General features: G+C 36.3%; 1 protein-coding gene across 1 annotated transcript in view; it reads right to left on the reverse strand.

Moving 5' to 3' along the window:
- The window catches only part of DNAJC1 (DnaJ heat shock protein family (Hsp40) member C1), a 181,979-nt gene that overhangs the window by 73,827 nt on the left and 80,574 nt on the right, over positions 1–27,578 (reverse strand). The window contains exons 7-8 of the mRNA XM_025000956.2: positions 19,523–19,613; positions 10,034–10,197 (exon numbers count right to left, since the gene is read on the reverse strand). Coding sequence (XP_024856724.1) covers positions 10,034–10,197; positions 19,523–19,613 — 255 coding nt within the window. The remainder of the gene's footprint in view (positions 1–10,033; positions 10,198–19,522; positions 19,614–27,578) is intronic.

Below are 27,578 nucleotides of genomic sequence, written 5' to 3' on the forward strand. Positions count from 1 at the left end.
GCCCCTGCTTAGCCTGAGTGAGGGGGAGCGCAGCCTGGAATGAGGGGAGCAGCTGCCAGTGGGTTTCTTGCTGTATCAGAGACTACAGATACCACACTGGCCAAACCAGCAGGGCAAGCGAGCGGGACTCACTTCAGAAGGAATTGGAGGGCATTACTCAGATAACCAACAGAGCAGTAATCTCAGACTGGAAAACTCTTCTTGGAGAGACAAGCGGGAAAGGAACCGAGTCCCAAAGAATGGCTAACAGTGGACATCGCACAGACCCTGATGGGGAAGGGCTTCAAGTCAGAAATGTCTCTGAAAAATACTGAGGGTTTGACATCTTTTGTACTCTAGTGTTATCAAACAAGTTAAACCTCTAAAAGAATTTCAAAAAATACAGGTGCTTAGTATTTGTAAAAGTGATTTTAATAGATTTAAAATAAATTTTAATAAATTAAGAATACCAGAATAAATAGTGAACAAATACCTTAGGTTTTTTGTGATTTCAAATCTACTGGCCATTTTCCATCAAGATGATCAAGAGAACTCTGAAATGCACTTTTAATAGCGTCATTTATTGGGGTTTCTTTTCTGCCAGTCTACAATAGACAGGGACAGTGTTTACAAAGTTTTCTTTTGAAGCTTAAGTGATAAACAGCTTTAATACAAAAGGCCAACTCAGCAAAATATATGATTTTCTAACCAAAGGTAAAGTTAAAAGTTATCTTTTGAAAAAGGCAGAAAGTCTAGATCTAATAATGCCATGGCTAAATTATTTTGAAAATATAATACACTTTAGAAAGCATGTGTAAAATAATTTTATTAAAGGGTAAGCTGATGAATGATGAAAATATTCAGTGGCAAGCTGCTATTATCAATGATGACTACAAATAGTTAATTGCTGGGTAACAGATTGGGACCTCTCATTGGAGACTCCAGCTGTTATCAAGCTAATTACATTAAAAAGCTTTTAAAAATGAAAACCATGTTCTTACCAATAAAACAGATCAATCTAGGCAGTTTTAGGTAGGTGAAGATGTAGCAACAAAAATCTCTCACCATTATCTCCAATGTACTTAGGGTTCGTTTCATTTGGTTCTGTTGTTAAGACATGGGGAAGATAATCATTTTGACAGGTTTAAAGTCATCTTGCTAGACAAGTAACAGGAAGATATTAAATGACTGCAGAATAGTATGATACCTTAATACAGACAAACTGATAAAAGGAAGCAGAAAACACGATGATATTTATAGTCTCTAAATATCCCCTAGATGCCAATAGCAAAATAATCTGCATAACTACAGTGAATCTTGGAGACATGAAGGATGGCTAAACCAGACATACAGTAAAAGGTAGAGAAATGGAGTCCCCCATGGACAGTGGAATGCTGGATCCCACTTATACCAGTTTGTGAGAGCCAGCTGCCAAAGCTTTAGGAACTGTGTGAGCTGGCTGTTAAACACATCCGGCATAAAAACTTAAATTATATAAACGAATTTTTCAGGTAAGTCGCTCAGTTGTGTCCAACTCTTTGCAACCCCATGGACTGCAGCACGCCAGGCTTCCCTGTCCATCACCAACTCCCAGAGCTTACTCAAACTCATGTCCACTGAGTTGGTGATGCCCTCCAACCATCTCATCCTCTGTCATCCCCTTCTCCTCCTGCCTCCAGTCTTTCCCAGCATCAGGGTCGTTTCAAATGAGTCAGTTCTTCGCCATCAAGTGACCAAAGTATTGGAGTTTCAGCTTTATCATAAGTCCTTCCAATGAATATTCAGGACTTATTTCCTTTAGGATGGACTGGTTTGATCTCCTCCCTATCCAAGGGACTCTCAAGAGTCTTCTCCAACACCACAGTTCAAAAGCATCAATTCTTCAGTGCTCATCTTCTTTATGGTCCAACTCTCATATCCATACACGACTACTAGAAAAACCACAGCTTTGACTAGACAGACCTTTGTTGGCAAAGTAATGTCTCTGCTTTTTACTATGCTGTCTAGGTTGGTCATAGCTTTTCTTCCAAAGAGCAAGCGTCTTTTAATTTCATGGCTGAAGTCACCATCTGCAGTGATTTTGGAGCCCAAAAAATAAAGTCTGACACTGTTTCCACTGTTTCCCCATCTATTTGCCATGAAGTGATGGGACCAGATGCCATGATCTTCGTTTTCTGAATGTTGAGCTTTAAGCCAACTTTTTCACTCCCCTCTTTCATTTTTATCAAGAGGCTCTTCAGTTCTTTGCTTTCTGCCATAAGGATGGTGTCATCTGCATATCTGAGGTTATTGATATTTCTCCTGGCAATCTTGATTCCATCTTGTGTTTCTTCCAGTCCAGCGTTTCTCATGATGTACTCTGCACAGAAGTTAAATAAGCAGGGTGACAATATACAGCCTTGATGTATTCCTTTCCCCATTTGGAACCAGTCTGTTGTTCCATGTCCAGTTCTAACTGTTGCTTCTCGACCTGCATACAGATATCTCAAGAGGCAGATCAGGTGGTCTGGTATTCCCATCTCTTTCAGAATTTTCAACAGTTTGTTGTGATCCACACAGTCAAAGGCTTTGGCATAGTCAAGAAAGCAGAAATAGATGTTTTTCTGGAACACTCTCGCTTTTTCGATGATCCAACAGATGTTGGCAATTTGATCTCTGGATCCTCTGCCTTTCCTAAAACCAGCCTGAATATCTGGAAGTTTATGGTTCATGTATTGTTGAAGGCTGGCTTAGAGAATTTTGAGCATTATTTTACTAGCGTGTGAGATGAGTGCAATTGTGCAGTAGTTTGAGCATTCTTTGGCATTGCCTTTCTTTGGGATTGGAATGAAAACTGACCTTTTCCAGTCCTGTGGCCACTGCTGAGTTTTCCAAATTTGCTGGCATATTGAGTGCAGCACTTTCACAGCATCATCTTTTAGGATTTGAAATAGCTCTACTGGAATTCCATCACCTCCACTAACTTTGTTCATAGTGATGCTTCCTAAGGCCCATTTGACTTCACATTCCAGGATGTCTGGCTCTAGGTGAGTGATTACACCATCATGATTATCTGGGTCATGAAGATCTTTTTTGTATAGTTCTGTGTATTCTTGCCACCTCTTCTTAATATCTTCTGCTTCTGTTAGGCCCATACCATTTCTCTTCCAACAACACAAGAAAAGACTCTACAAATGGACATCACCAGATGGTCAATACCGAAATCAGATTGATTATATTCTTCACTGCCAAAAATGGAGATGCTCTATACAGTCAGCAAAAAACAAGACTGGGAGCTGACTGTGGCTCAGATCATGAATTCCTTATTGCCAAATTCAGACTTAAATAGGGAAAACCACTAGACCATTCAGGTATGATCTAAATCAAATCCCTTATGATTATACAGTGGAGGTGACAAATAGATTCAAGGGGTTAGATCGGATAGACAGGGTGCCTGAAGAACTATGGACAGAGGTTTGTGACAGTGTACAGCAGGCAGGGATCAAGACCATCCCCAAGAAAAAGAAATGCAAAAAGGCAAAATGGTTGTCTGAGGAGGGCTTACAAATAACTGTGAAAAGAAGAGATGTGAAAGGCAAAGGAGAAAAGGAAAGATATACCCATTTGAATGCAGAGTTCCAAAGAATAGCAAGGAGAGATAAGAAAGCCTTCCTTGAAAAAAAAAAAAAAGAAAGCCTTCCTTGGTGATCAACGCAAACAAATAATTAAATTATACTAAAAAGGTAATAGTCAAGATTCATTGCTTCCTAATTATTTTACTACATTTTATTATGTATGCCCTTGAGGATATACACATCAAGTTTATCTACATGATGGGAGTATTACAAAATGGTAACATCACCACTGCATATCTCTTCCAACTCCACTTTCAGTGACTTCTTGTTGACAATTACAAATCAGCCATGATGGGAGTAGATTACCACTTAATTTGGCAAACATTAAAATAGAGGCTTCTTTTTTCTCTCCAAAGAGTTGATTAAAAAAAAAATTTATCAACCTACCACTCCCATAGAGAATACTCCCGTGAGGTAGTCTAAAAATTTTTTTAAATTTTTATGAAGATGGCTATTTTAAAATGAGTAACAATATAAAATAATTTTAAAATGACTTTCTGAAATATCATTGATGACATATAGGGACTGTTATCTTAAATGGTACTAAAATATAAATTAGATAAACTCTGGAATACTTCCTTAACATAAAAAGTGCATTGTATTTCATAAAGAAAATATGCCATCCCTCTTGAACTGAGTGCTATGACTCTGGGGGTTTAGTTTTGGTTTGGAGTCATTATAAACAGAAATGAAGAGGATTTGGCATAATGGTAGAATAAGAAAACACCAAGTCATTGTTGAATACTTTTCAGGCCCATGCTCACAGCAGCCATCAACCTTTTACAATAGGAACATTCTGGAAGTTGTTTCCCTGATAAAGATATATATGTCCTTCTTTATCAATTAAATGACTTTCTCTTTTTTACATTCACCCACCTATTATCTCTATTCAAGTATCTCTTTTCTCAAAATAACCTGATTTTATTTCTGTTGTTTTTTACTCATTTTTCTGCACTCACCATAACTCTTTCAAAACATTAAATTTCTGTGTATAATGGAAGAATGTGAAACTGAGGAGGGCAGCGCAGCCATGTTTCTTACAACTTTCGGGTTTATCTGAGGAGTCTTGCCTTATGCGATGAGGAAGAGGCTAGATGGATGGGGCTCTAGCCTCCCCATTTTGACATTAACCAGAGAAGCTCTCAGCCTTTTGTATCTGTCTTTCATATATTGGGGTTCTGTGTAAAATGTCATCAGGAAGGAAAGAGGGAAGGGAAGAAAGGATGGAGGAAGGAAGGAAAGATGGAAGGAAGAAAGAAAACGAGTGTGTTAGAGAGCTTAGGTATGCACATATGTTTGTGTGTGGGTACATGCGTGCACATGTACCATCTGTAATTATGAAAGGTGTGTTTGGGTGTATTTTGGATACAATAGCAATAGGCAGATTGGGTTTATTCATGGTTAAAACATCAGTGCATTTTTAACTGAATTATAGGCATTATATTGTATATATACACACACACAAAGATCTAATTAATTTAAATTACTAGCATTTGAATTTTTTAAAATTAAAATTTAAAGTTAAACTATGTAGATAATCTAGGTTTTAAGGAAACAATTCTCTAAGTTTCAAATCTTCACACAGTTACATTATATGTGTTTTTAAAATAATACCAAGTGTTGTATATTATTTATATAACAAGGGCAACACTATCTCTCAAGACAAATAGAAACACAGAATACTGGACAGAGATAAATAAAATGAGAAATCCCCGAGAAAACAAACTTTAAACAATAAAACACAACGCTAGATGGAATACTGTCTTTTCCAAGAATACAGCCAAATACCTTTTGAATTAAATAGTCTTTCAAGTTTGAAAAGGGAAAATAAATAAATGCATTGATTTAAATGACTAGAAATGCATTTACTTTAAAGACCTTTCTTCCCCCCCTAGAGCAAGTAAATCAATCAAAGAGTAAAGACGAAAGTACAATAATGACTTTAAGACAAGGGTTCAAGGAAGATGAAATAGTGGCTACATAGAAGATGGGTGTTCCACAGACTTTGTTTTGAGGTCTTCCATCCTAGTACTAACCAGGTCCCATCTAGCTTAGCTTATGAAATCTGACAAGGTACAGCCCATGGCAATAAGGATGGAGGATAGTGATTTTATTTCTTATTTTATTCATTGCAGCCCCAGGGAGAGAGATAACGAGAACAGGAATGAAATGCAGGTCTCCTACATAAAACACTGCAGAACATTACCACTAGGTCACCAGGGGGATGAAGAAGAAACTATTTTAGAAGAGTTTATTTGTTATAGTATTTATGGTGGGAAATTATTTTGCTTCATTAAAACCTCACTTTTTTAAAATCATATACATGAATGATTGTTTTCACATAAAAAATGTCTGACATCTACTATTGGACTTAAAAATATTTAACTACGCTGTTTCAGAAATGTTAAAAAAAATAAATATCACCAACTTACGTCAGGCAATTATAATCAGAAGTAACTACATTTATTTTTTCATCCAATATTTCAGCATGCATGCTCAGTATCTTCAATCATGTCAGACTCTTTATGACCCCACAGATGCTGGCCCACCAGGCTCTTCTGTCCATGGGATTCTCCAGGCAAGAATATTGGAGTGGGTTGCCATTTCCTCCTCCAGAGGATCTTCCTGACCCAGGGATTGAACCCACATCTCCTGCATTGAAGGCAGATTCTTTATTTACTAAGCCACCTGGGACATCTGCTATTGGACTTAAAAATATTTAACTACATTGTTAAAGAAATTTTTAAAAAATGACTATGACAAAGTTATGTCAGACAATTATAATCAGAAATAACTTTTCCATTTCACTTTTCATCCAATATTCCTACTCTGAATATTTGTCATCTTTCACTTATTGCTTCAAAGTGCTTCGGCACTGCCACTAATGAAAGCTATGGCAAATTCTGGGAGAAATTACCTGGGTTTAACCCCTTCAAGAGCTTACAAAGGTTAAGGAATTCCATAGATGGATTAATGCCTATTTACTTACACTGGTTGAGCCATCTAAAGTTCCTGATAATGAATGTTTTTTCCTTAAAAAACAGCAATCCCATATGACTGAACTAAATATATTACAGTCTTCCTGATAATCAGACATTCCTTCCAGATGGAAAAAATATTACTAATTTAGGGTTCTTATGAGAGTTAAATGAGCAACTTGATGTACAGTAGAACATGGGGCAATATCTCACACAAGATGTAAAGGAAGATGATGATGATAAAATCCTCTCTCCATTACATGATTTAAAAGCAATATTTTATGAGCGCTTACAGACATAGTACTTAAAACTACTCTGAATATATACTGGATAAAACAAAAACGAATTAGGGAGATTATCAGAGAAGCTCTTGAACAAAGTTAATCAACTTTCTTAATACAAACAACATAGAGGCCAACTGGGACGTATCTTTCTCTTCATTTGTTTTCCACTAATAAAAGGACAAAATAAAAATTTAAATGTAGATGAAAACTTTGAAAATGACAGGAAGATCCAAAAGAAGGATGGAATAAAAGGAAAACTCTTTGTTTTAGGGTTTCTCAGTTTACAAAATGTTTTAACATACATACTTTTATCTCTAAGGTAGAAAGATAATTTCACACTATTTGTATGGTGTTAAGTAACAAGAAAATGAAAATCCACATGATATAGGCAATAAACAGTGATGCTAAAACTAGAACTTAGGTCTTCAAATCTTAAGAATCCATCAGAAACTGAAATTAAAAATATAATTTGGAATAGAATAAAATATGAAATATTTAGGGATAAATTTGACCAAATATGTTCCTAAGAGAAATTAAAGAAGATGTAGATAAGAGATATATACCATGTGGTTCAAAAGACTCAATATTTTTATGATGTCAGATTCTCCCCAAATTCATCTATAAATCAATTCAACTGCAATAAAAATTCCAACAGAATCTTGTACAAATTGACAACTTGAATCTAAATTTATTATAAAGAAATGCAAATAACTAGAATAGTCAATACAATCTTGAAAAGAAGAAAACAGTTGGAGGATTTCTACTATCTGATTTCAAGGCTTATTACATAGCTTATTATCAATACAAATTGTACTGGTGTAAATATAGATATACAGAATGGCTAAAATCGATCTGTATATCTAACACCAAAGGTTGGCCAAAATGTGGAGCAACTGCAGGGCTCACACACTAGTAGTGGAATGTAAAACTTACCACCACTCTGGAACTCAGTTTGGCAACTTCATTTTACTACATGGCATTTACCCAAGCGAAAGGAAGGCATAATTCCACACAAACATGTATACAAATCTTCATAGAAAACTTAGTTATAATGGCCAGAAACAAATGAAATTTCCATACACTAATACATTTTAAAAACTGTAGTGTACCCGTACACTAGACTGTTACTCAGCACTAAAAAGAGAAAACTGTAGGAACATGAATATGGATAAATCTCAAATAGAGTATGCACTATATGTTCCTATAGAAATAATACGTTAGATCATGCGAACTAACCCACTATGCATTATTCAGTTCAGTTGTTGTCGCTCAGTCATCTCCAACTCTTTGCGACCCCATGGACTGCAGCAAGCTAGTCTTCCCTGTCCTGGATTATTATTCAATATAATGGATTATTATTCAGTGATAAAAATAAAAACTACAGATACACTCAAACACTTGGAGGGATTTTTAAGAGCATATTATGAATTTGGAGGGATTTTAAAGGCATATTATGAATTAAAAAAAAAAAGTCAATCTGAGCACCTAAATTAGCCTTTATGACATGTTAGATGAGATTGAATTAATAAACATAGACAGGACATTCCATCAAAAAGCAGCAGATACACATTCTTCTCACATACACATGGATCTCCACAACAGATCATATGTTAGCCCACAAAACAACTCTTAAATTTATTTAAGACTGAAATCAAATCATATTCTTTTCCTACTACATTGGTACTGACATTAGAAATCATTTACAGGAAGAAAAAAACATCACAAATGTAAGATGATTAAGCGTAAGATCATCTGAATAGATGTATTTGATAGAACTGGACAAAAACTCATTTATGGTAAAAACTCTCAACAAAGTTGTGTATAGAGGGAATGCACCAAAACACAGTAAAGGCCGTATGTGACAAGCCCAGAGCTAACGTCATCCTCAACACATGAAAAGACGCTCCACATCACTATTCAGTAAGGAAATACAAATCAAAACCACAATAAGATATCATCTCTCACTAGTTAGAACGGCTATTATAAAAAATACAAGAAATGACAAGTGTTGGCAGGGATATGAAGGAAAGGGAAAGCTTGTGCACTGCTGGTAGAAATGTACATTGGTCCAACCACTGTGGAAAACAGTATAGAGTTTCCTCCAAAAATTAAAAATAGAACTACCAGATGATATAGAAGTTCCACTTCTGGGTGTTTATCTGAAGAAAATGAAAAACACTAATCTGAAAAGATATATGCGCCTCAATGTTTGTTGCAGACTACTTACAATAGCCAAGATATGGAAAGAACTTAAGTGTCCACTGATGGTTGAATGGATATAGAAAATGTGACACACACATACACAGACACACACAGGAATATTATTCAGCCATAAAAATAAGGAAATCTTGCCATTTGTGACAACATGGATGGACCTTAACAGCATTATACTAAGTAAAATAAATCATATAGAGAAAGACAAATACCAGATGGTCTCACTTTTCTAGAAGAATCTTAAAAAACAACCCCCCCCCCAAACTAATAAGCTTAAGAAAATGAGAACAGACTGATTTTTAAAAGAGGTAGGGCTGTGGCAGTGAGGAGTAGATGAAATGGATGAAAGGGTATAAATAAGTAAGTCATAGGGATGCAACAGCATAGTGATGATACTTAATAATAGTGTTCTGCATATCTGAAAGTTGCTAGGAGAGTAAATCTTAAAAGTTTACCAAAAAATTTTGTAAACATGTATGGTGATCAATGTTAACTACACTTACTGTGGTGGACATGACCCAGTGTTGGCAAGAATGTAAAGTAACTAAAGTTTTCAATCCTGCTGCTGAGCTAGAAATTGATACAGACATTAAAATATATATATATATGTAAGAATTATTTACTTGTTGACCCTGTGACTTAATACACTAGTGTACAAAGGTTTTAACTGGGTTTGCCATGATATAGTTTACTGAGCTCTATATCTATTAATATATTTTAGTACTTTTCAGTATGTGTTTTACTCAGAGCAAAATTCAAAAAATTTACCTGTTTTGGGGATTCCCTGGTGATCCAGTGGCTCAGACTTCATGCTCCCAAAGCAGGTGGCCTAGACTGGATCCATGGTCACGGAACTAGATCCCACACGCCACGACTAAGAGTTCTCATGCCGCGACTAAAGATCCCACAAGCCGCAACTAAGACCCGACATAGACAAATAAATATATATGTATTTTAAATTTACCTGTTTTTTCTGTGTTCTGTTCCTGTTTTCTAACCAGTCATCCATTTGTTCCTCAATTTCTTCTATAGAAGTTCCATGATCATAAGATTGAATATATGTACTTTCTAAAGGCGTATATACAGGAAATTCAGGTTTTGGTTTTTTTATTTTAACTTTCTTCTGTTCTAAAAAAAAGTTTAAAAGCACCAATTAAAATAATAATAAAAAGAACTAAAATTTTATTCATAGACCTTATCTTGAAAGAACATATATATTGTTCTTTCATAAAAATAGAATTACTTTACTTATATCAGTTTTAAGTTTTATTGTGCATTATCCATGGCATTGTTTTAAAATAAAACTCATAGATGTTGATGACAGATGATTTATTATATAATCCCCATATCAATTTGTGTGTATCTTTAGTTTTCAAAGTACTGTTCATGAAACACTCATGGTCATAGCCGTAGTGAAAAGAGCCTGGGCATTAGTGTTTTAATCCTACCTTTACTACCTAAGAGTTGCATAATACAGGGCAAGTAACTTAACCCTTAGAACAAGTGTCCATTTTCATTCCGTAAAAGGGAGTTAAATCTAACCTCATCAAGTTGATGTGAGGAAAATTATATATACTCTACCACTCCAGTCCTCTTGCCTAGAAAATCCCATGGATGGAAGAGCCTGGTGGGCTACAGTCCATGGGGTCGCTAAGAGTCGGACACGACTGAGCGACTTCACTTTCACTTTTCACTTTCATGCATTGGAGAAGGAAATGGCAACCCACTCCAGTGTTCTTGCCTGTTGAATCCCAGGGACGGGGACAGGGTGGGCTGCCGTCTATGGGGTCACACAGAGTCAGACACGACTGAAGCGACTTAGCAGCAGCAGCAGCAGCAACACATTACTTGGCAGAAAACTAGCTCTTAAGGGTATACATTCATCTTTTCAATATTTTACAAAGGCAAAATATAATTTGGCAGCATCAAGGGTAGTTATCAGCAGATGATTATCAGTTTATCAACTAGCCTCTCCATTAAATCCCTTCTTGATTAGCGTTGACACTGAGAAGCAACTCTACTCTTGGTCACTACTGTCAAACTCATCCATCCTTAGAACCATATCTTCTCCATCCTGTGTATGTGTATGTATCTGTGTTTACATGCACTATAATACCAACATAATAAAATCAATATGATGTTGGCATATGAAGAGACAAATTCCTAGAACAGATCAGAGAACATAAATATTTCAGTTCAGTGGAAGGAGGATTTAATAAATGTTGCTGGCACAAATGAATATCCATTTGAAAGAAAAGTAGACACAACCTTACAATGTATACCAAAAATAAATCACAGTTGCATAAGAGACTTAAATTTAAAAACCAAAACAATGAAAATATTGAAAAAGAAACCTAAAATACTAACTATACTATTTAAAGTAAGCAGAAATCTTAACTAAGACTGAAAACCCAGATGCTACAAAGATAAAAGACAGAATAAACAAATCAAGAGAGAACAGATTTGGGAAGATAATCTACAATGCAGAGTACAAACAGAAGATATGCATATATAGAATACATAAAGAGATCTTATAACCTGACAGGATAAGCAGCCTAATAGAAAAAAATGGCCAAAAAAAAAAATGTGTATTAAGAATACAGTGTTATGGGAACAGTTCTACTTTAAAAGGTTGTTACCGTACCTAAAAATCTACATGGTATTGAGTACCGTATTATCCTATACTGCATCAGTACCTGTGTATATCCAAGCTTTTCAAATGGTGTCTTAAAAAAAAACCTGATATCGTAAAAGGAAATTAGTAACTTAAATGACATATGAGGCTAATTTAAAGGTATAAAAATATAATTCAAAACGGATCAATGACCTAAGTGTAAGATCTAAAACTCTGATTTCTTTAATATGACACCAAAGGCACAGACAATGAAAGAAAATAGAATTAGACTTCATGAAAATTTAAAAATTTTGTGCATCAAAAGATATCAATAGAGTAAAAAGGCAACCCATATTATGAGAGAAAATATTTGTAAATCATATATCTGATAAGGGATTATATACTGAATATACAGAAAACTACTAAAACTCAACAAACAATCTGATTCAAAATTGGGTACAGGACTTGAATAGTCATTTCTCCAAAGAAACACTTATTAGGATGGCTACAAGAAACACACACACACCCCAACCAGAAAATAAATGGCTACAAGAAATACACACACACATACATACACACCAGACAATAAAAACCACTGGCAAGGATATGGAGAAATTGGAACTTTGTACACTGTTGGTAAGAATGTAAAACTGTACAGTGCTATGGAAAATAGTGTAGCAGTTCCTAAAAAAAAGTAAAGACAGAATTGTCATATGATCCAGCAATTCCATTTCTGGATATATATCCAGAAGAACTGAAACCAGGGGCTCAAAGAGATATTTGTTCACCCAAGTTCACAGCAGAATTATTCACAATAGCTAAAAATTGGAAGCAACCCAAGTGTTTAATGACAAATGAATGGATAAACAAAATGTGGTATACACATACAAGAGAATATTATATAAGGTACAGAGTTTTTATTTGGTCATGTTTCCAAACGTACTGGAGTTAGTGATTTGTTATATTACCTTTTCATAAGTTATCTCAGAGAGGAATCTTCCATCCACGAGCATCCTATATCATCAAAGGAAAAATGTTCTAACCCATTGGGATTACATCTGCCCTATCTCCTTTGTCCTCTTCTCCACCAGTCCCTGAATCAACTTAAAAATAAGCACTAGCATCTCCTTTTGTCATGAGCCTGAGTTTTCTATAGAAATCTGTCTTCCATTACCTTAGGGAAGGTGAATGCTTTCCCGTCTTGCCACCCTAAAGAGGCAAATTCTGTCTACCGTGTTCTTACTGTCCCCTTGGCAACCCTAGTTGGGCCCATCACTGGGGTATGGGGTGGGGACCACAAAGCCAGAAGAAAAACATAATGTCTGGAACAACTGTTTCTTCAGATTAAAAAAAATTACTTCTTAAAAAAGAAGGATTTTGATTACTTGCTTTTGCTTTTGTTCTTAACTCATATAAGTGCAGAGGGGAAAAAAGGGAAATAATGAGTTTTCCTTCTACCGTTGATCCCCTCTTTGTCTAAATTTTAACCTTTCAATCAATTTCTTTATAGAATTACTCATTTTTTTTTCCATTCACAATATGGGTTTTCATTATAGTACTCAGAACTCACATCTATTGACTTAGACTAAAACTCAGACTGTATAAAATATTAACACTGAAAAAACCTTATATCAATACATATTCAATTTATTTATAGCAAAAACATAAAGTTGATTAAAAGTTTGTAGTAAAGAAAATGCTCAAAAATTTCCAAATAGATCACATTTTTTCCCATAAAGACTTCCTAAGAGAAAGATACATATTTATTTTTAAGACATTACCCGTTTCAGACATCCCCCCTAAAACACCATTTTAGTAAGACTACCACACCCCACTCAGTGTAACTCTGGGGTAGCCCTCAGAGGACACTGCACACAGTCTCGGCAGTAAAGCAGAAGACTTGAGGGCAGATTAGCAATTAGGTCATGAAAAACAGGCAGCATAAAATAGCTATTGCTAATCTGCATGAGATGCATTTACTCAATTAGGCAGATGGAAATGTTATTATGAACTCAGTATTCCAGTGATGGTCTTTAAAATTAAGAAGGATGGGGGCAAATGAAATGCACACTGGGGGATTTGGGGCCTTGATGTATTAGTTCTAAAGTATACAATGTAGAACACTGTAATGAAGTTAACAAAATTAATTAAAAGATTCTTTGCATGTAACCATGAGAGACGACATTTAAAAATACATGACAGTTTTTGACATTATTAACAGCAATGTGACTGTTCTTTAACTTTGTTAATGTTGATACCTTCACCTTTTCTATTAATAAATTTATTACTGAACTGATACCAAAACATGAGCAACAAAAGTCTTATTACTCAGAGTTTAGGATGAGTATTGTTTTTAATAAGCTTTCTGGCATTTAGTTTCATCATTTTCAGTTTGAAGAAACCATAACCAGGTAATGAATTTTCAAACTTTCTAAAAAATTAATTTATTTTATTTGGAGGCTAATTACTTTACAATATTATAGTGGTTTTTGCCATACATTGACATGAATCAGCCATGGGGAATTTTCAAACTTTTCAGAAGACCATCACACATTTTTGCTGGCATACAGAGAATTTTCAGATATTCACCTATTGTAAATTGTTTCTTTACATAATATTTTAATTAAACAATAACAAATTACTATAACAAATGTCATATGATACCACTTACATGTGGTATCTAGAAAATGATACAAATGAACTTTTTTACAAAACAGAAACAGACTCGCAGAGAAAGAAAACAAACTTACCGTTACACAGGGGAAAAAAGAGGAGGGATAAATTTGGTCTTGGAGATGAACATATTATATATACCATTACATGTAAGGCAGACAGCCAACAACGACCTACCATATGACACAAGGGACTGTATTAAATACCTTCCAATAACCTATAATGGAAAAGAATCTGAAAGAGTATATATATAGCTGAATCACTCTGCTGCATACCTGAAACACTGTAAATCAACTTTATTTCAATTAAAAATTTTTTTAAAAGAAAGCATTATTAAATCTGCATGAGAACTGCTATCAAATTCTTAGGGAGAACAAAAGTCTTTGAACAATTCTGGAAAAACAGTCATGAAAACATGACTATGAAAGCAATGAAATTAGTGTATTCAAACTGTCTCCACAGGTAAATTTTGGTTTAGTTTGACATTTTTCTCTTCCTGTAAATGTGGATTCCCTTCACCTCCACTTTTTGACTAGTCTTAAAAGGCATGTATGATGTGAGAGTTGGACTATGAAGAAAGCTGAGCACTGAAGAATCGATGCTTTTGAACTGTGGTGTTGGAGAAGACTCTTGAGAGTCCCTGGGACTGCAAGGAGATCCAACCAGTCCATTCTAAAGGAAATCAGTCCTGAATATTCATTGGAAGGACTGATGCTGAAGCTGAAACTCCAATACTTTGGCCACCTCACGCGAAGAGTTGACTCACTGGAAAAGACCCTGATGCTGGGAGGGATTGGGGGCAGGAGGAGAAGGGGACGACAGAGGATGAGATGGCTGGATGGCATCACTGACTCTATGGACATGAGTTTGAGTGAACTCCGGGAGTTGGTGGTGGACAGGGAGGCCTGGCGTGCTGCAATTCATGGGGTCACAAAGAGTCGGACATGACTGAGAGACTAAACTGAACTGAAAAGGCTTAGAAAAATTTTATGTAACAATTTTACTTAAAAATAACAATTATATAAAAGTTACCTTTAAAGTTTCATTTATTCATGGATTTAATTTAACTAAAGCTGTTTCAACAATTGCTATAATACCAACTTCCGTTTCAATCTTTGGTTTTGTTATTTAGTCACTAAGCAGTGTCCAACTCTTTTCTTGCCACCCCATGGACTGCAGCACACCAGGTTTCCCTGTCCTTCACTATCTCCTGGAGTTTGCTCAGACACATGTCCATTTGGTCAGTGATGCCATCCAACCATCTCATCCTCTGCCACCCCTTCTCCTCTTGCCTTCAGTGTTTCCCAGCATCAGGGTCTTTTCCAATGAGTCGGCTCTTTGCATCAGGTGGCCAAAGTACTGGAGCTTCAGCTTCAGTATCAGTCCTTCCAATGAATATTCAGGACTGATTTCCTTTAGGATTGACTGGTTTGATCTCCTTTCTGTCCAAGGGACTCTCAAGAGTCTTCTCCAACACCGCAGTTCAAAAGCATCAATTCTTCAGCGCTCAGTCTTCTTTACACTCCAACTCCCACAACTGCACATGACTACTATAAAAACCATAGCTTTGACTATATCGACCCTTACTGGTAAAGTGAAGTCTCTGCTTCTTAATATGCTATCTGGGTTTGTACTAGCTTTTCTTCCAAGGAGCAACGTCTTTTAATTTTGTGGTTGCAGTCACCATCCACAGTGATTTTGCAGCCCAAGAAAATAAAGACTGTCCCTATTTCCACTTTTCCCCCATCTATTTGCCATGAAGTAATGGGACCAGAAGCTATGATCTTAGTTTTTTGAATGTTGAGTTTTAAGCCAGCTTTTTCATTTTCCTCTTTCAATAAGAGGCTCTCTAGTTCCTCTTCATTTTCTGCTATTAAAGTGGTTTCATATACATATCTGATGTTGCTGATATTTCTCCTGGCAATCTTAATTCCAGCTTATGTTTCATCCAGCCCGGCATTTTGCTGCATGTAAGTTAAATAAGCAGGGTGACAATATACAGCCTTGACGTACTCCTTTCCCAATTTTGAACCAGCCCATTGTTCTATGTCCGGTTCTTAACTGCTGCCTCATCCTGCATGCAGGTTTCTCCGGAGACAGATATGGTGGTCTGGTATTTCCATCTCTTTTAAGAATTTCCCACAGTTTTTTTGATCCACACAGTCAAAGGCTTTGACATATCAAATAAAGCAGAAGTAAAAATTTTGAGGGAATTCTCTTGCTTTTTCTATGATCCAATGGATGTTGGCAATTTGATCTCTGATTCCTCTACCTTTTGTAAATCCAGCTTGCATCTCTGGATATATTAATATAGCAGTAATAATCATTTGTCCACTCTTACTCTTCAAAACACACATCAGTCAATATGTAATCCTCTAGCATCCTAAATTTCCCCCTCTTAAGCAGAGTCTGCTTTAAACAGTTATACAGTTTACCTGAATATTATATTGTATTTGTTGAAACTTTTTTTTAAAATTTTTATTGGAGTATGCTGCTGCTGCTGCTAAGTTGCTTCAGTCGTGTCCGACTCTGTGCAACCACACAGACGGCAGCTCACCAGGCTCTCCCATCCCTGAGATTCCCCAGGCAAGAACACTGGAGTGGGTTGCTATTTCCTTCTCCAATGCATGAAAGTGAAAAGTGAAAGTGAAGTCACTCAGTCGTGTCCGACTCTTCGTGACCCCATGCAGCCTACCAGACTCCTCCATCCATGGGATTTTCCAGGCAAGAGTATTGGAGTGGGGTGCCATCACCTTCTCCGTTATTGGAGTATAGTTGATTTAAAAGGTTGTGTTAGTTTCTGCTGTATAACAAGGTGAATCAGTTATACATATATACATATACCCACTCTTATAGACTTTTTTCCTATTACAGAGTGTTGAGAAGAGTTCCCTGTGCCATACAGTAGGTCCTTATTAGTTATCTATATTTTATATATAGTACTGTGTATATGTCAATCCTAGTCTCCAAATCAACTCTCCCCCTTCTCCCTTGGTAACCATAAGTTTGTTTTCTGCATCATTAATATTAACTGATTAATATTCATGGTTATATTAATTCATCTATTTAGTCATTCATCCATTTATTAAACTTTTACTATGTGCCAGGATGCTATATTAAATGCTGCAGACACAAAGATGATAAAGAAAGTCCCTGTTCTAAAGCTACCCAGATACCAGAAGGTTGTAGAGGGTAAAAATGGTCCCCTAAACATGACTGTGTTCTGATGCCCAGAACCTGCAAATATTTTACCTTACATGGCAAAAGAGACTTTGCAGATGGGATTAAACTTGAGCACCGTAAGACAGGAGAGACTATCCTGAATTATCCAAGTTAGTCCAATCTAATCACAAGTCCTTAAAAGCAGAGAACTTTTCCCCGTTACGATCAGGCAGAAATGTGACTACAGAATAATCAGAGATGCAACATTGCTAGCTCTGAAGGAAGAGGAAGGGGGGCCATGATCCAAGGAACATGGGGGCCTCAAGAAGCTGGAAAAGGAATCAGCCTCGCGTGATAACCCTGACTTTAGCCCAGTGAGACTCATGTCTGACTTCTGACCCACATAACTGTATGATAATGCATTTGTATTTAAGCCACTAATCTGTGGCCATTTGTTAAGCAACAATAGAAAACTAACACTGGGATCATCTAGTCCCACATGGTTTTTATAACAGATAAGGAAACGAAAATAAACTCCTCAAAGTCACACATTTAGGTAGTGGCAATGGACTCTGGTTTTGGAGACAACCTAGTCCTCCTTTATTCTCAAACTATGGTTGGTGTTTAGGTAAAGGCAGAAAGCTAGACTTTCACTTTATGAAGGGTAATTGCCATAGCTATTTTTCTATATATTCCAAGTGTGAACTGCATGGGAATACTAATAACACAGTTGCTCTTTTCTAGCTTCACTTGGCTAAATGACTTCTGTGGGCTGCACAAATAGCTAAGGCATGCAAGTTATTCTGTAAATCACACATGCTGTGTATTTATATACATTTGTAAGTGTGAAGTGACTGAGTATTAAGAGTGTTTGTACAGTTTTCTGTGCCCACATTAGTCCATATCACTTCTCTAGGAATCTAGGTAGGTGGAGGGGAATGAAGTTTGAACCAAGAACATTCATATTGAAATTAAAAATAAAACAGAAGACCTCCCCTCCCTGAGTTCAATCAACAGTTACCTATTAAGCACCTACTGTGTGCCAGGGATTCTTTAAGGTCCTTAGATAGTCATAACAATAAAGAAAATAGATACAATCCTTACTCTCATGAAGCTTACTTTCTATTGGGAGGACCAGATGGTAAACAAAATTAATTAATTAATGTTAAGTAGTATTAAATGCTCTGGATAAAAATAAAACCATGTTAAAAAAATAAAACATTATAAAAGGAAGAATGTATGAGAAGGATGTAGATATAGAAAATTAGAATGACCAGGGCTGGGAAAATGCCTTCTTTAACAGTATGTTCAACTCTTCCTAAAATCAGCAAGAACTGTCTCCAGTGTTTGGTGGAAGTCATCAACATACTGATACTTTAGTCAAGGTTTTTCATGTTATATAACAATAATACAAATGAAACGAAGACTTTCAAAACAAAAATCATTGACATTTTCAGGCTTACAGCAAGTTGGTGATCACCACTAAATATTAATGACAACTGCAGCACTGGACTGCAGTTGTTTAAGGACTTTCTAGATTTTAGATGCCTCCCAGATTAAAAGGGGCTTTCCTGGTGGCTCAGACGGTGAAGAATCTGCCTGCAATGCAGGAGACCCAGGTTCAGGCCCTGCATCAGGAAGATCCCCTGGAGAAGGGCATGGCTACCTACTCCAGTATTCTTGCCCGGAGAATCCCATGAATGAGGAACCATGGGGTCACAGAGAGTCAGACACAACTGAGCAACTAAGCACGCAAACATACAGATGAAAGGAAATATATGACCCCATGATAACTTTATCCCTCCTTCTGATACTAAGTTGTGGGTGGTTCAGAAATTACTAATATAGTATTTTGCACATGTAGTACATGAGGTGCAAGTAAGTCTAGAGAGTAGCAGGAAGCACAGAAAATTTAATTATTACTGAATTTAAGGAAAAATCCAAATTTAAATAATCAGCTTTATATAATATAGTTAATATAGTAAGACAATGTTTAAAACTCACTTTGAAGGGTTTCAAGTTCAGCTCTTGTCAATTCATCTTCCTTTTCCTTCAATCTTGTTTCTTTATATTTAGCATAAAACTGCCCAGCATCCTGAAGAAAGAAGTTACAAATAAATTAACATAAAAATCAGTTTCCTTTGATGGTATTTTCCATATAAGTTCAAGTTAAAGCAGCATATTCATTTAATAAGTAGTTTTCCTCTGTTTATGTTTTCAAATTTAATGATGAAGAGAAGAAATTGAATAAGCAGTTCTCTATGATTTGTCTCTCTCAGAGAATTAATGAAAGCCAGAAATTATATGAGTGTATTAAACATGTTTAAGTAAAGCCTTTTCTCTCAGAAACATAAGGGAGATATTCTCTTCCTGTTTTTTTTCTATTGCATATTTTCTCAATATTGTGTGTGGACAGAAATCAGAAAAATACACTTGCTGAACTGAATTATTTGATAGTACAGTAAATTATATTATTGTGACAAAGTACAAACAGTATTTTCATATTAGTCCCTTAACTCCAAAAGATTTTCAAAATCACTATATGCAAATCTGATTATGAAACATCTGTGACCACGTAGATACAAGTGAAAGACATCACTCCACTGAGAGCTGAGGACTGAGAGCACACATTGTATGCAAATACTTAGGCGTCAAGGCACAGCGGCTGAAGTCTGGAGGAGGGGCATTTACGACAGGTGAGACTAGAGTACCAAAAAAAAGACTAGGCCTTCGATAATCACAGACACGGGAATAAACAAGCTGGTGTTCCAGGCACATGAAGCTCCTAACAGTGAGAAAAGCAAAACCAGATCATTTTCAACACCTCTTGACTCAAACTTCATCTATTCTATCACAGTACTACCTCAAGCTGCCAGGCTACACTGTGCTATGCTTCTATGTCTTTCTATATGCTTTGCCTTCTAATTATAGTATTTTGCTCCCCTATCTTTCTTAAGAACTACTATTCATCCTTGAAAACCCTATTCAAGAATCACTCCTCTTGTGCAAATCTTTCTGACCTTCCCTGGAAGACTAATCCTTTCCTGTATACTGCTTCTGTATTTAAACTTATCTCTATGGTTGCTTGTATCGCAGTATTCTCTCCTAGAAAATGAGAAATTTGAGACAAGGGAACTTGTATACTCAGAGGACAGTATCTAGAATCCAGAAGGCACTCAATAAGTGTTTTTGAACTGAACTAGATTGAAAGATGTGAGAAATTTGTAAAGAAAGAAATGAAGGAGCTTGATGACTGACTGGTATGGAATAAGAAAAGGACAGATATCAAGGATAACTCTAGGGTAACATTCCCAGACTTTGTGATTCCTAGAGCAGATAAATTATAGACCCTTTTGACAGGGTTTTATTTCTGCAGGAAGTGAAGGAATAAACTCAATCCTTGGTCTACTACAATTCAGATGGAAATGCCTCAACACTTAAACCACAGAATGGGATTCTCCCTTTTCAGCCATGCCTATCCAAATTAAAGCTTTCTCCTGGGGTCTTTGAAGGGCACAGATGTCATACACCTGACTTACTCATCCTCCCATGCCCATATATACTTAAAATTTCAACAGAGGTTCAGGTTAAGAATTTACAGTCCTTTAACATTCCCTGCACCCTCAGAAAGATTGTTCAGTTTTTTTTTCCTATAAGACAGCTTTAATAGCACTTAGTTGTCTTAAACTTTATTCGAAACAATCGTTAGATTGTATTGTGACAGCTGTCATATCACTCTGGATTAATTAAAAAAACATCAAATTGGTGAATTTTTGTGTAGTCATTTTAGTATTGAAGATGGAAGGAGAAAAGCAACATTTTTTGCATATTAGGGTTTATTATTTCAAGAGAGGTAAAAATGCAACTGAAACGCAAAAAAAAGATTTGTACAATGAATGGAGAAGGTGCCGTGACTGATCGAATATGTCAGAAATGGTTTGTGAAGTTTCATGCCCGAGATTTCTTACAGGACGATGCTCCACGGTCAGGTGGACCAGTTGAAGTTGACAGTGATCACATCAAGACATTAATTGATAACATCAATGCTGTACCACGCAGGACACAGCTGACCTACTCAAAATATCCAAATCAAGTGCTGAAAATCATTTGTACTAGCTTGGCTATGTTAATGGATTTGATGTTTGGGAGCCACACAAGTTAAGCAAAGAAAACCCTGACTATATTTCTGCATGTGATTCTGTATTGAAACCTAACAAAGACATTTCATTTTTAAAACAACTTGTGACGGGCAATTAAAAGTGGATACCATTCAATCATTTGGAACACAAGAGACTGTAGTAAGTAATGAACCATCACCAACTACACCAAATTCCAGTCTTCATCCAAAGAAAGTAATGCTGTGTATATGGTGGGATTGGAAGGGAGTCCTCTTTTATGAGCTCCTTCTGGAAAACCAAATGATTAATCCCAACAAGTGCTACATTCAGTTAGACCAACTGAAGGCAGCACTGGACAAAAAGTGCCTGGAATTAGTCAACAGAAAATGCATAATATTCCATCAGGATACCACAAGATTACGTGTTTCTCTGAATATCAGGCAAAAACTGTTATAGCTTAGCTAAGAAGTTCTGATTATCTGCAGTATTCACCAGACATTGTACCTTCAGATTTCCATTTATTTTGATCTTTAAAAATTCACTTAAGGGAAAAAAATTCTATTCCCTGGAAGACTCAAAAAGGCACCTGGAACAGCTTTTTGCTCAAAAAGATAAGAAGTTTTGAGAAGATGGAATCATGAAGTTGCCTAAAAAAATGGCAGAAGGTAGTGGAACACACTGCTCATAAAGTTCTTAGTTTAAATGAAAAACGTGTCTTTTTACTTAAAAGCAAAAGTCCTTGATGGCCAACTCAATATGTAAAGAGAGAGTAGTGCTCACCCAACGTTCTATTTGTTTCCCCACATTTCCTTATTCTCTTGAGATTACATGGGATTATGGGGCTAGTTCTGGGCAGGCTTTGGTTAGAAATATGCGTCACTTCAAACCAAATACCAAAAAAGGCTGTGTAAACCTCCAGTTCTCACTCCTGTCATAGAGAGCAAGGAGGCCACAGGCCCTGGATGCATTCAGCCAAAAGATGGTAAAGACATCATTATTCTGAGTCCCTAAGTGGCAAGTTAGAGCAGCATGTCTCCTTATGATACGTAAGTGGAAGACACTGGAAACAAAGTTCAAGTCACTGGAATTTTAAGATAATCTGCACTTTACCATAGTCTATCCTGGTTGATATAAATACCAAGTGCTACAGAGTTAGTACAGAGAATATATAATGGGAAATTTTCAGTTGGCCTGATCAGGAAAGGCTCCATAATGATGATAATTTAGCTAAACTGTGAAGATATAGTATTCCCAAGGTTAGTTAGCTATGAGATGGAAGATATCCCTTATTACAAACCTTTCTCTTTAACATTATTGGAACATATTTAAGTGATAAAAATACCATGCTGAGGTGGCATTGCTTGTCATGTTTCAGTTTACTTTTCCTTCTCCACATAAACTTTAAAATAGTAAACCATCCAAAAAAAAAGTCTTAGGAAAGAAGGGGGTTAAATTCAGAGTGGTACGAGCAGGAAAACAGTACCACCATGGAAGAACTCTGCTCAGATGCTCAGTCGTGTGTGACTCTTCATGACTCCATGGACTGTAGCCCACCAGGCTCCTCTGTCCATGAGATTTTCCAGGCAAGGATACCGGAGTGGGTTGCCATTTCCTCCTCCAGGAAGAACTCTGAAGAGAGGCAGGTACAAGAAGGATGGAGGACACTCCATTGCTCTTTGACTGTGTGACAGCATGTACCTCTTGTTTGAAGCTTACATACAACCTTCAACACAGGAGAATATCGTTTAAGTGCAGTTTTGAAAATCTGCCCACAAATTCAACTGCTCTATTATTACATTTTGTTCTCCAACTGACTGATACTATAATCTCAGAATTACATGTAATGTGTTATTACGTACAATGTAGAAAATTACTTCCCTGGTGGCTCAGACAGTAAACAGTTTGCCTGCAATGTGGCAGACCCAGGTTCAGTCCCTGGGTCGGGAAGATCTCCTGGAGAAGGGACTGGCAGCCCACTCCAGTATTCTTGCCTGGAGAATCCCATGGATGGAGTAGCCTGGCGGGCTAGAGTCCATGGAGTCACAGAGAGTCATGTCCAACTGTGAAGCGACTTAGCATGCACATAATCTCAAGAGTTATATGTAATATGTAATTACATACAATGTATAAAATTACAGTGAAGAATATAAGAAAACTTCTAAATTTCATAATTTGAGTAAGAGTCAGTTTTTCTTTGTATAGAACTATAATAATACTAAGTTCACAAGAGTAATAAAAATAAAACAGAGAACAAGAAGCTGTTTTCCTGTGCCTGAGTCAGTATATTCTAAGAGATAGAAGGCCCAAAGTGACTTTTCCATTTGGGCTAAGAGACAGAAGAGACCACAGAAGCCATCTATTCAGCCCTAACTCAATGTGAGAATCCTCTACAACTTTTATAAAAATTACAATCTGCCTCAATATCCATACAGAGAATGTAAGATCAGATAGCTTACTCACAGACCATGAGACTAGTTACCAAGCTCACTATCCAGCAGCTGAAAAAACTTAGCCTAAGCTTTTATATTTCTTATATTTTAAATTTATTTTCCTCTGCTTTAAGATTCATTTCTACCATGAACTAATTGTGTCACTTTGGGCAAACGGTCTCACCAATCTGAGTCTTAAGTATTTTTTCAGCTATAAAATATGGATGAGACTGTGTGTCTCTAACATCCTAACTAACTAACATTTTGTGGTTTTAAAATCTTTTCTACGTAACTCTACTTTATATTCTGTCTTTGGACCTCTGAATAATTGCATCTTATGGCCTCCTTTCAGAGGGTGGAAGGAATGGAATCTTTGTTATGTTGTGAGGTCTTTCCAATTCTCCTGTATCCTTTGTCCTTCTGCAGCAGCAGTTTCAGCCTTATAAAAATTCAGATGAGTTTTCCCAAACTTTTTCACTGGTTTATGTATTCTCTATGTAAAGTGCGCTTGTCTGCAAAATTTTTCAAAAAGTTCTAAGAATACTAAAAAAGTAAGCTTCCTTATCCCTTGGAAAATCTGTGTTTAACTTTGAGCAGAAGGGCAGGCAACTAAGCTTGCTGCAAATGCCTCCTAGTCTTTTAGAAGCTTTTCCTTCTGCTAATTAGCTGTGAATGTTTTGTTTATTTGGTTTCTGTCCCAGCAAGCAGAAGCAAAGGGGTTAGAATGAAGGGCCATGACTGTAGAGAGGGCAACCCCTGGGCTTGTCCAGAGCTGTTTCCATGGAAGAAGCTTCTTGGGAGGGAGGAGGCCTCCCTTTATAAACAGCTGTATACAGTACAGTATTCCCTTTACTCTCAGGCAACTTTCAATTTAAGGTAAAAGCCACAGTACCACAGAGAAGATTCTTCTGTTTTCTCAGCCACTGCTCCTCAGAAGCCCATAAATCCTGATGGGGTGGACATATGCACACTGGGAATTTTCTACAATGATTTCTAGTCTGTGTTCATATAAGATCAACTTGGTAGTGAGAAAAGATGGGGGACCAGGACTTAACGATGAGAAAAATGAACAATTTAGGCAATGAACTCCTAAAGGAGTTGCATGTTTTATAGATAATGTTACTGAGAAATGTAACATAGCAGGTAGAGAGCAATTTAAACGGTGAATTCCCAGAAACATCAAACAAACAAGCGAGCAAATAAATTCTGAATACTTAAGATCTTTCCACCTCAGAAAAGGTAGAGAACTATGAACTATGATTTAGACTGGTAATTTGTAATTACTTGGGATATTTGGTACTTACTGATTTGTATGAGAAATCGGTGCTGTTAGCAATCTAAATTTTTAATGGGCCTAAATAAATGAAGCTCCAACACAAACAGCCAGTTAAACTGAAAATATGCACACAGCACTGGTTATATTTCATCAGTTTTTGCTACTCACATTGCTATGAATATGTTTCAGAATATATATGATCAAATAAAAAATATCTAAGGGCATTTTGAAGGTTAGAAAATTTTCTTGGGGTCACAGGCTGAGTACAGTCCACACAGAAGACTGGTTTAGTCAGATTCCAAGAGACTGTGTACTCCCTTCTGTTCTTTGAGAACACAGACTGGGAAGATACGGAGTGTCACTAGGGCTATACTTTTAATGGTAAAATTAAATTCTAGCCTGAAAGCACACTATGCCTCTCCTGATACACACCGAGTTCCTTGTTACATTCTAATTCACACCGCATGTCTTCTGTTGATTACTCCATCTGCCTTTTTTGCTGTATAAACACATTCTTCTCAAGTTTCTGAAGTTTCTCTGCAAACAGTCATGCATTTTACTCCTCTTTAATGTAATGTTCTCTCCAATCTCTATGGACACGTCAATTTACAAACACTCTCCATATTCTTTTTCTTTGGTTTCTCATTTGACTTCTTACTTCTGCCTATGTGGGTACATGAATGATATGGGGATACACATTTTGCTAAATATAGTAATATCCATATGTCTTTTCTTTCAAGATTTTCCAATCTATGAAATGTTTGATACTAATTTAACATCAGATATCTCATATGTGTCAAGTATAATTGTTTTCAGTTACTGGGCTCATTCTTCTAATCCACTACATATTACAGTTTTTCCAATATTTTCTTCAGAGCAAGGGAAAGGAATAAAACCCAGTAATAAAGGTACTAAAGGAGGTACTAAAGGAGGTAATAAAGACCTTCTCAAAATGCAAGGGGAACTATCAAAGAAATACTTTTACTTCTACCCTGCTTGATCACAGAACCATTTTGAGTACTGTCTGCCCACTATGCGCTTTAACTTTCCCGTTCCTAACGATGTATACATATCTTTGACAGACCCGTGTGACGGAAACACTTTTCTGTCTCAATGTTCTTTAACAGGTTTGTCAGATTTACCTATTAAACTCCTAAATGGCTATATTCAGAGTCTGCTGACTTGGGATATAGTCTTGGATGACAGTATGAGCTATGTAGTACTTTCTTTTTTTTTAAAAGAGCAATCGTACAATTCTTCCTCAGGTTTTTTCAGTCTCCACATGTGTATTTTTATGGGAGTTACTGTATCTATGAAATTATTTTTGTACACAACTAGGACACAGAGTAGGCACTTCACTGTCGAATGGCCTATTCATCTTTCAAGACTTGGCTCAAATTTTCCTTGGTTATCTTAAATAGAGACAATCTTACTTCTCAGAACATCTATAGAAGTCATTGTTTATATTACAGATATGAAGCTTATATATCATAATGTGTCCCAATCATTTTAATTTATGTGATATAAACTCTGACTGTAGGGCTTTTAAAGTGCCTTGTTCTGATACTGTGTTTAATAAATTTTTACTGAACCTGCTAAACTAATCCTACTGGATAACCAACCATACATGCATGTGAACTGTAATAAAGAATGGATATTTAGAGGAAGAATGGGAAGAAAAAGGTTAGAAATGAAGAGCTGTTGATATGACAACTAAATTTGGGTACAGGTTCTGCAAGTATGAAGGCCATTCACTGGAAGTCTTCGAACCTCTCAGTCAAGAAGATAGGGATGGTTTATGCAAGAAAAAGGATTCCTACTTAAAAATAAAACAATGGCCCTGTACCACAAAAGTGGTGTAGAAAACACTGAAGGCCATGTGTATCATTTTTTTAAATACTGAGGGCTCTAGTAGGACTCTTACCACCACTGTGTTAGTTACCATCCAGACTATTTCAGGTAAAGAGGGCTTCCTATAAATTTCGTAAGTACCTTATTTAAGAAGATCTCATACAAGTGTCACATAAAAACTTCAGTGTTGTAGATAAGGCATATGTATTCATTTTACACAATTCTATGAATGATAAATTAATACAAAGGTCAAAGAATATTATAAGAAAAAAAAAAGCAGATAAAATCTAATCCTAATAGCAACTATTCAGTATTGCTTTGCTGATGTTTGTGAAAGTATAAGCTGTTATGTTTATGGATGTGAAATATTTTCACTATTACAATTT

This window comes from Bos taurus, chromosome 13 (assembly GCF_002263795.3).
Source record: "Bos taurus isolate L1 Dominette 01449 registration number 42190680 breed Hereford chromosome 13, ARS-UCD2.0, whole genome shotgun sequence".
Lineage (NCBI taxonomy): Eukaryota > Metazoa > Chordata > Mammalia > Artiodactyla > Bovidae > Bos > Bos taurus.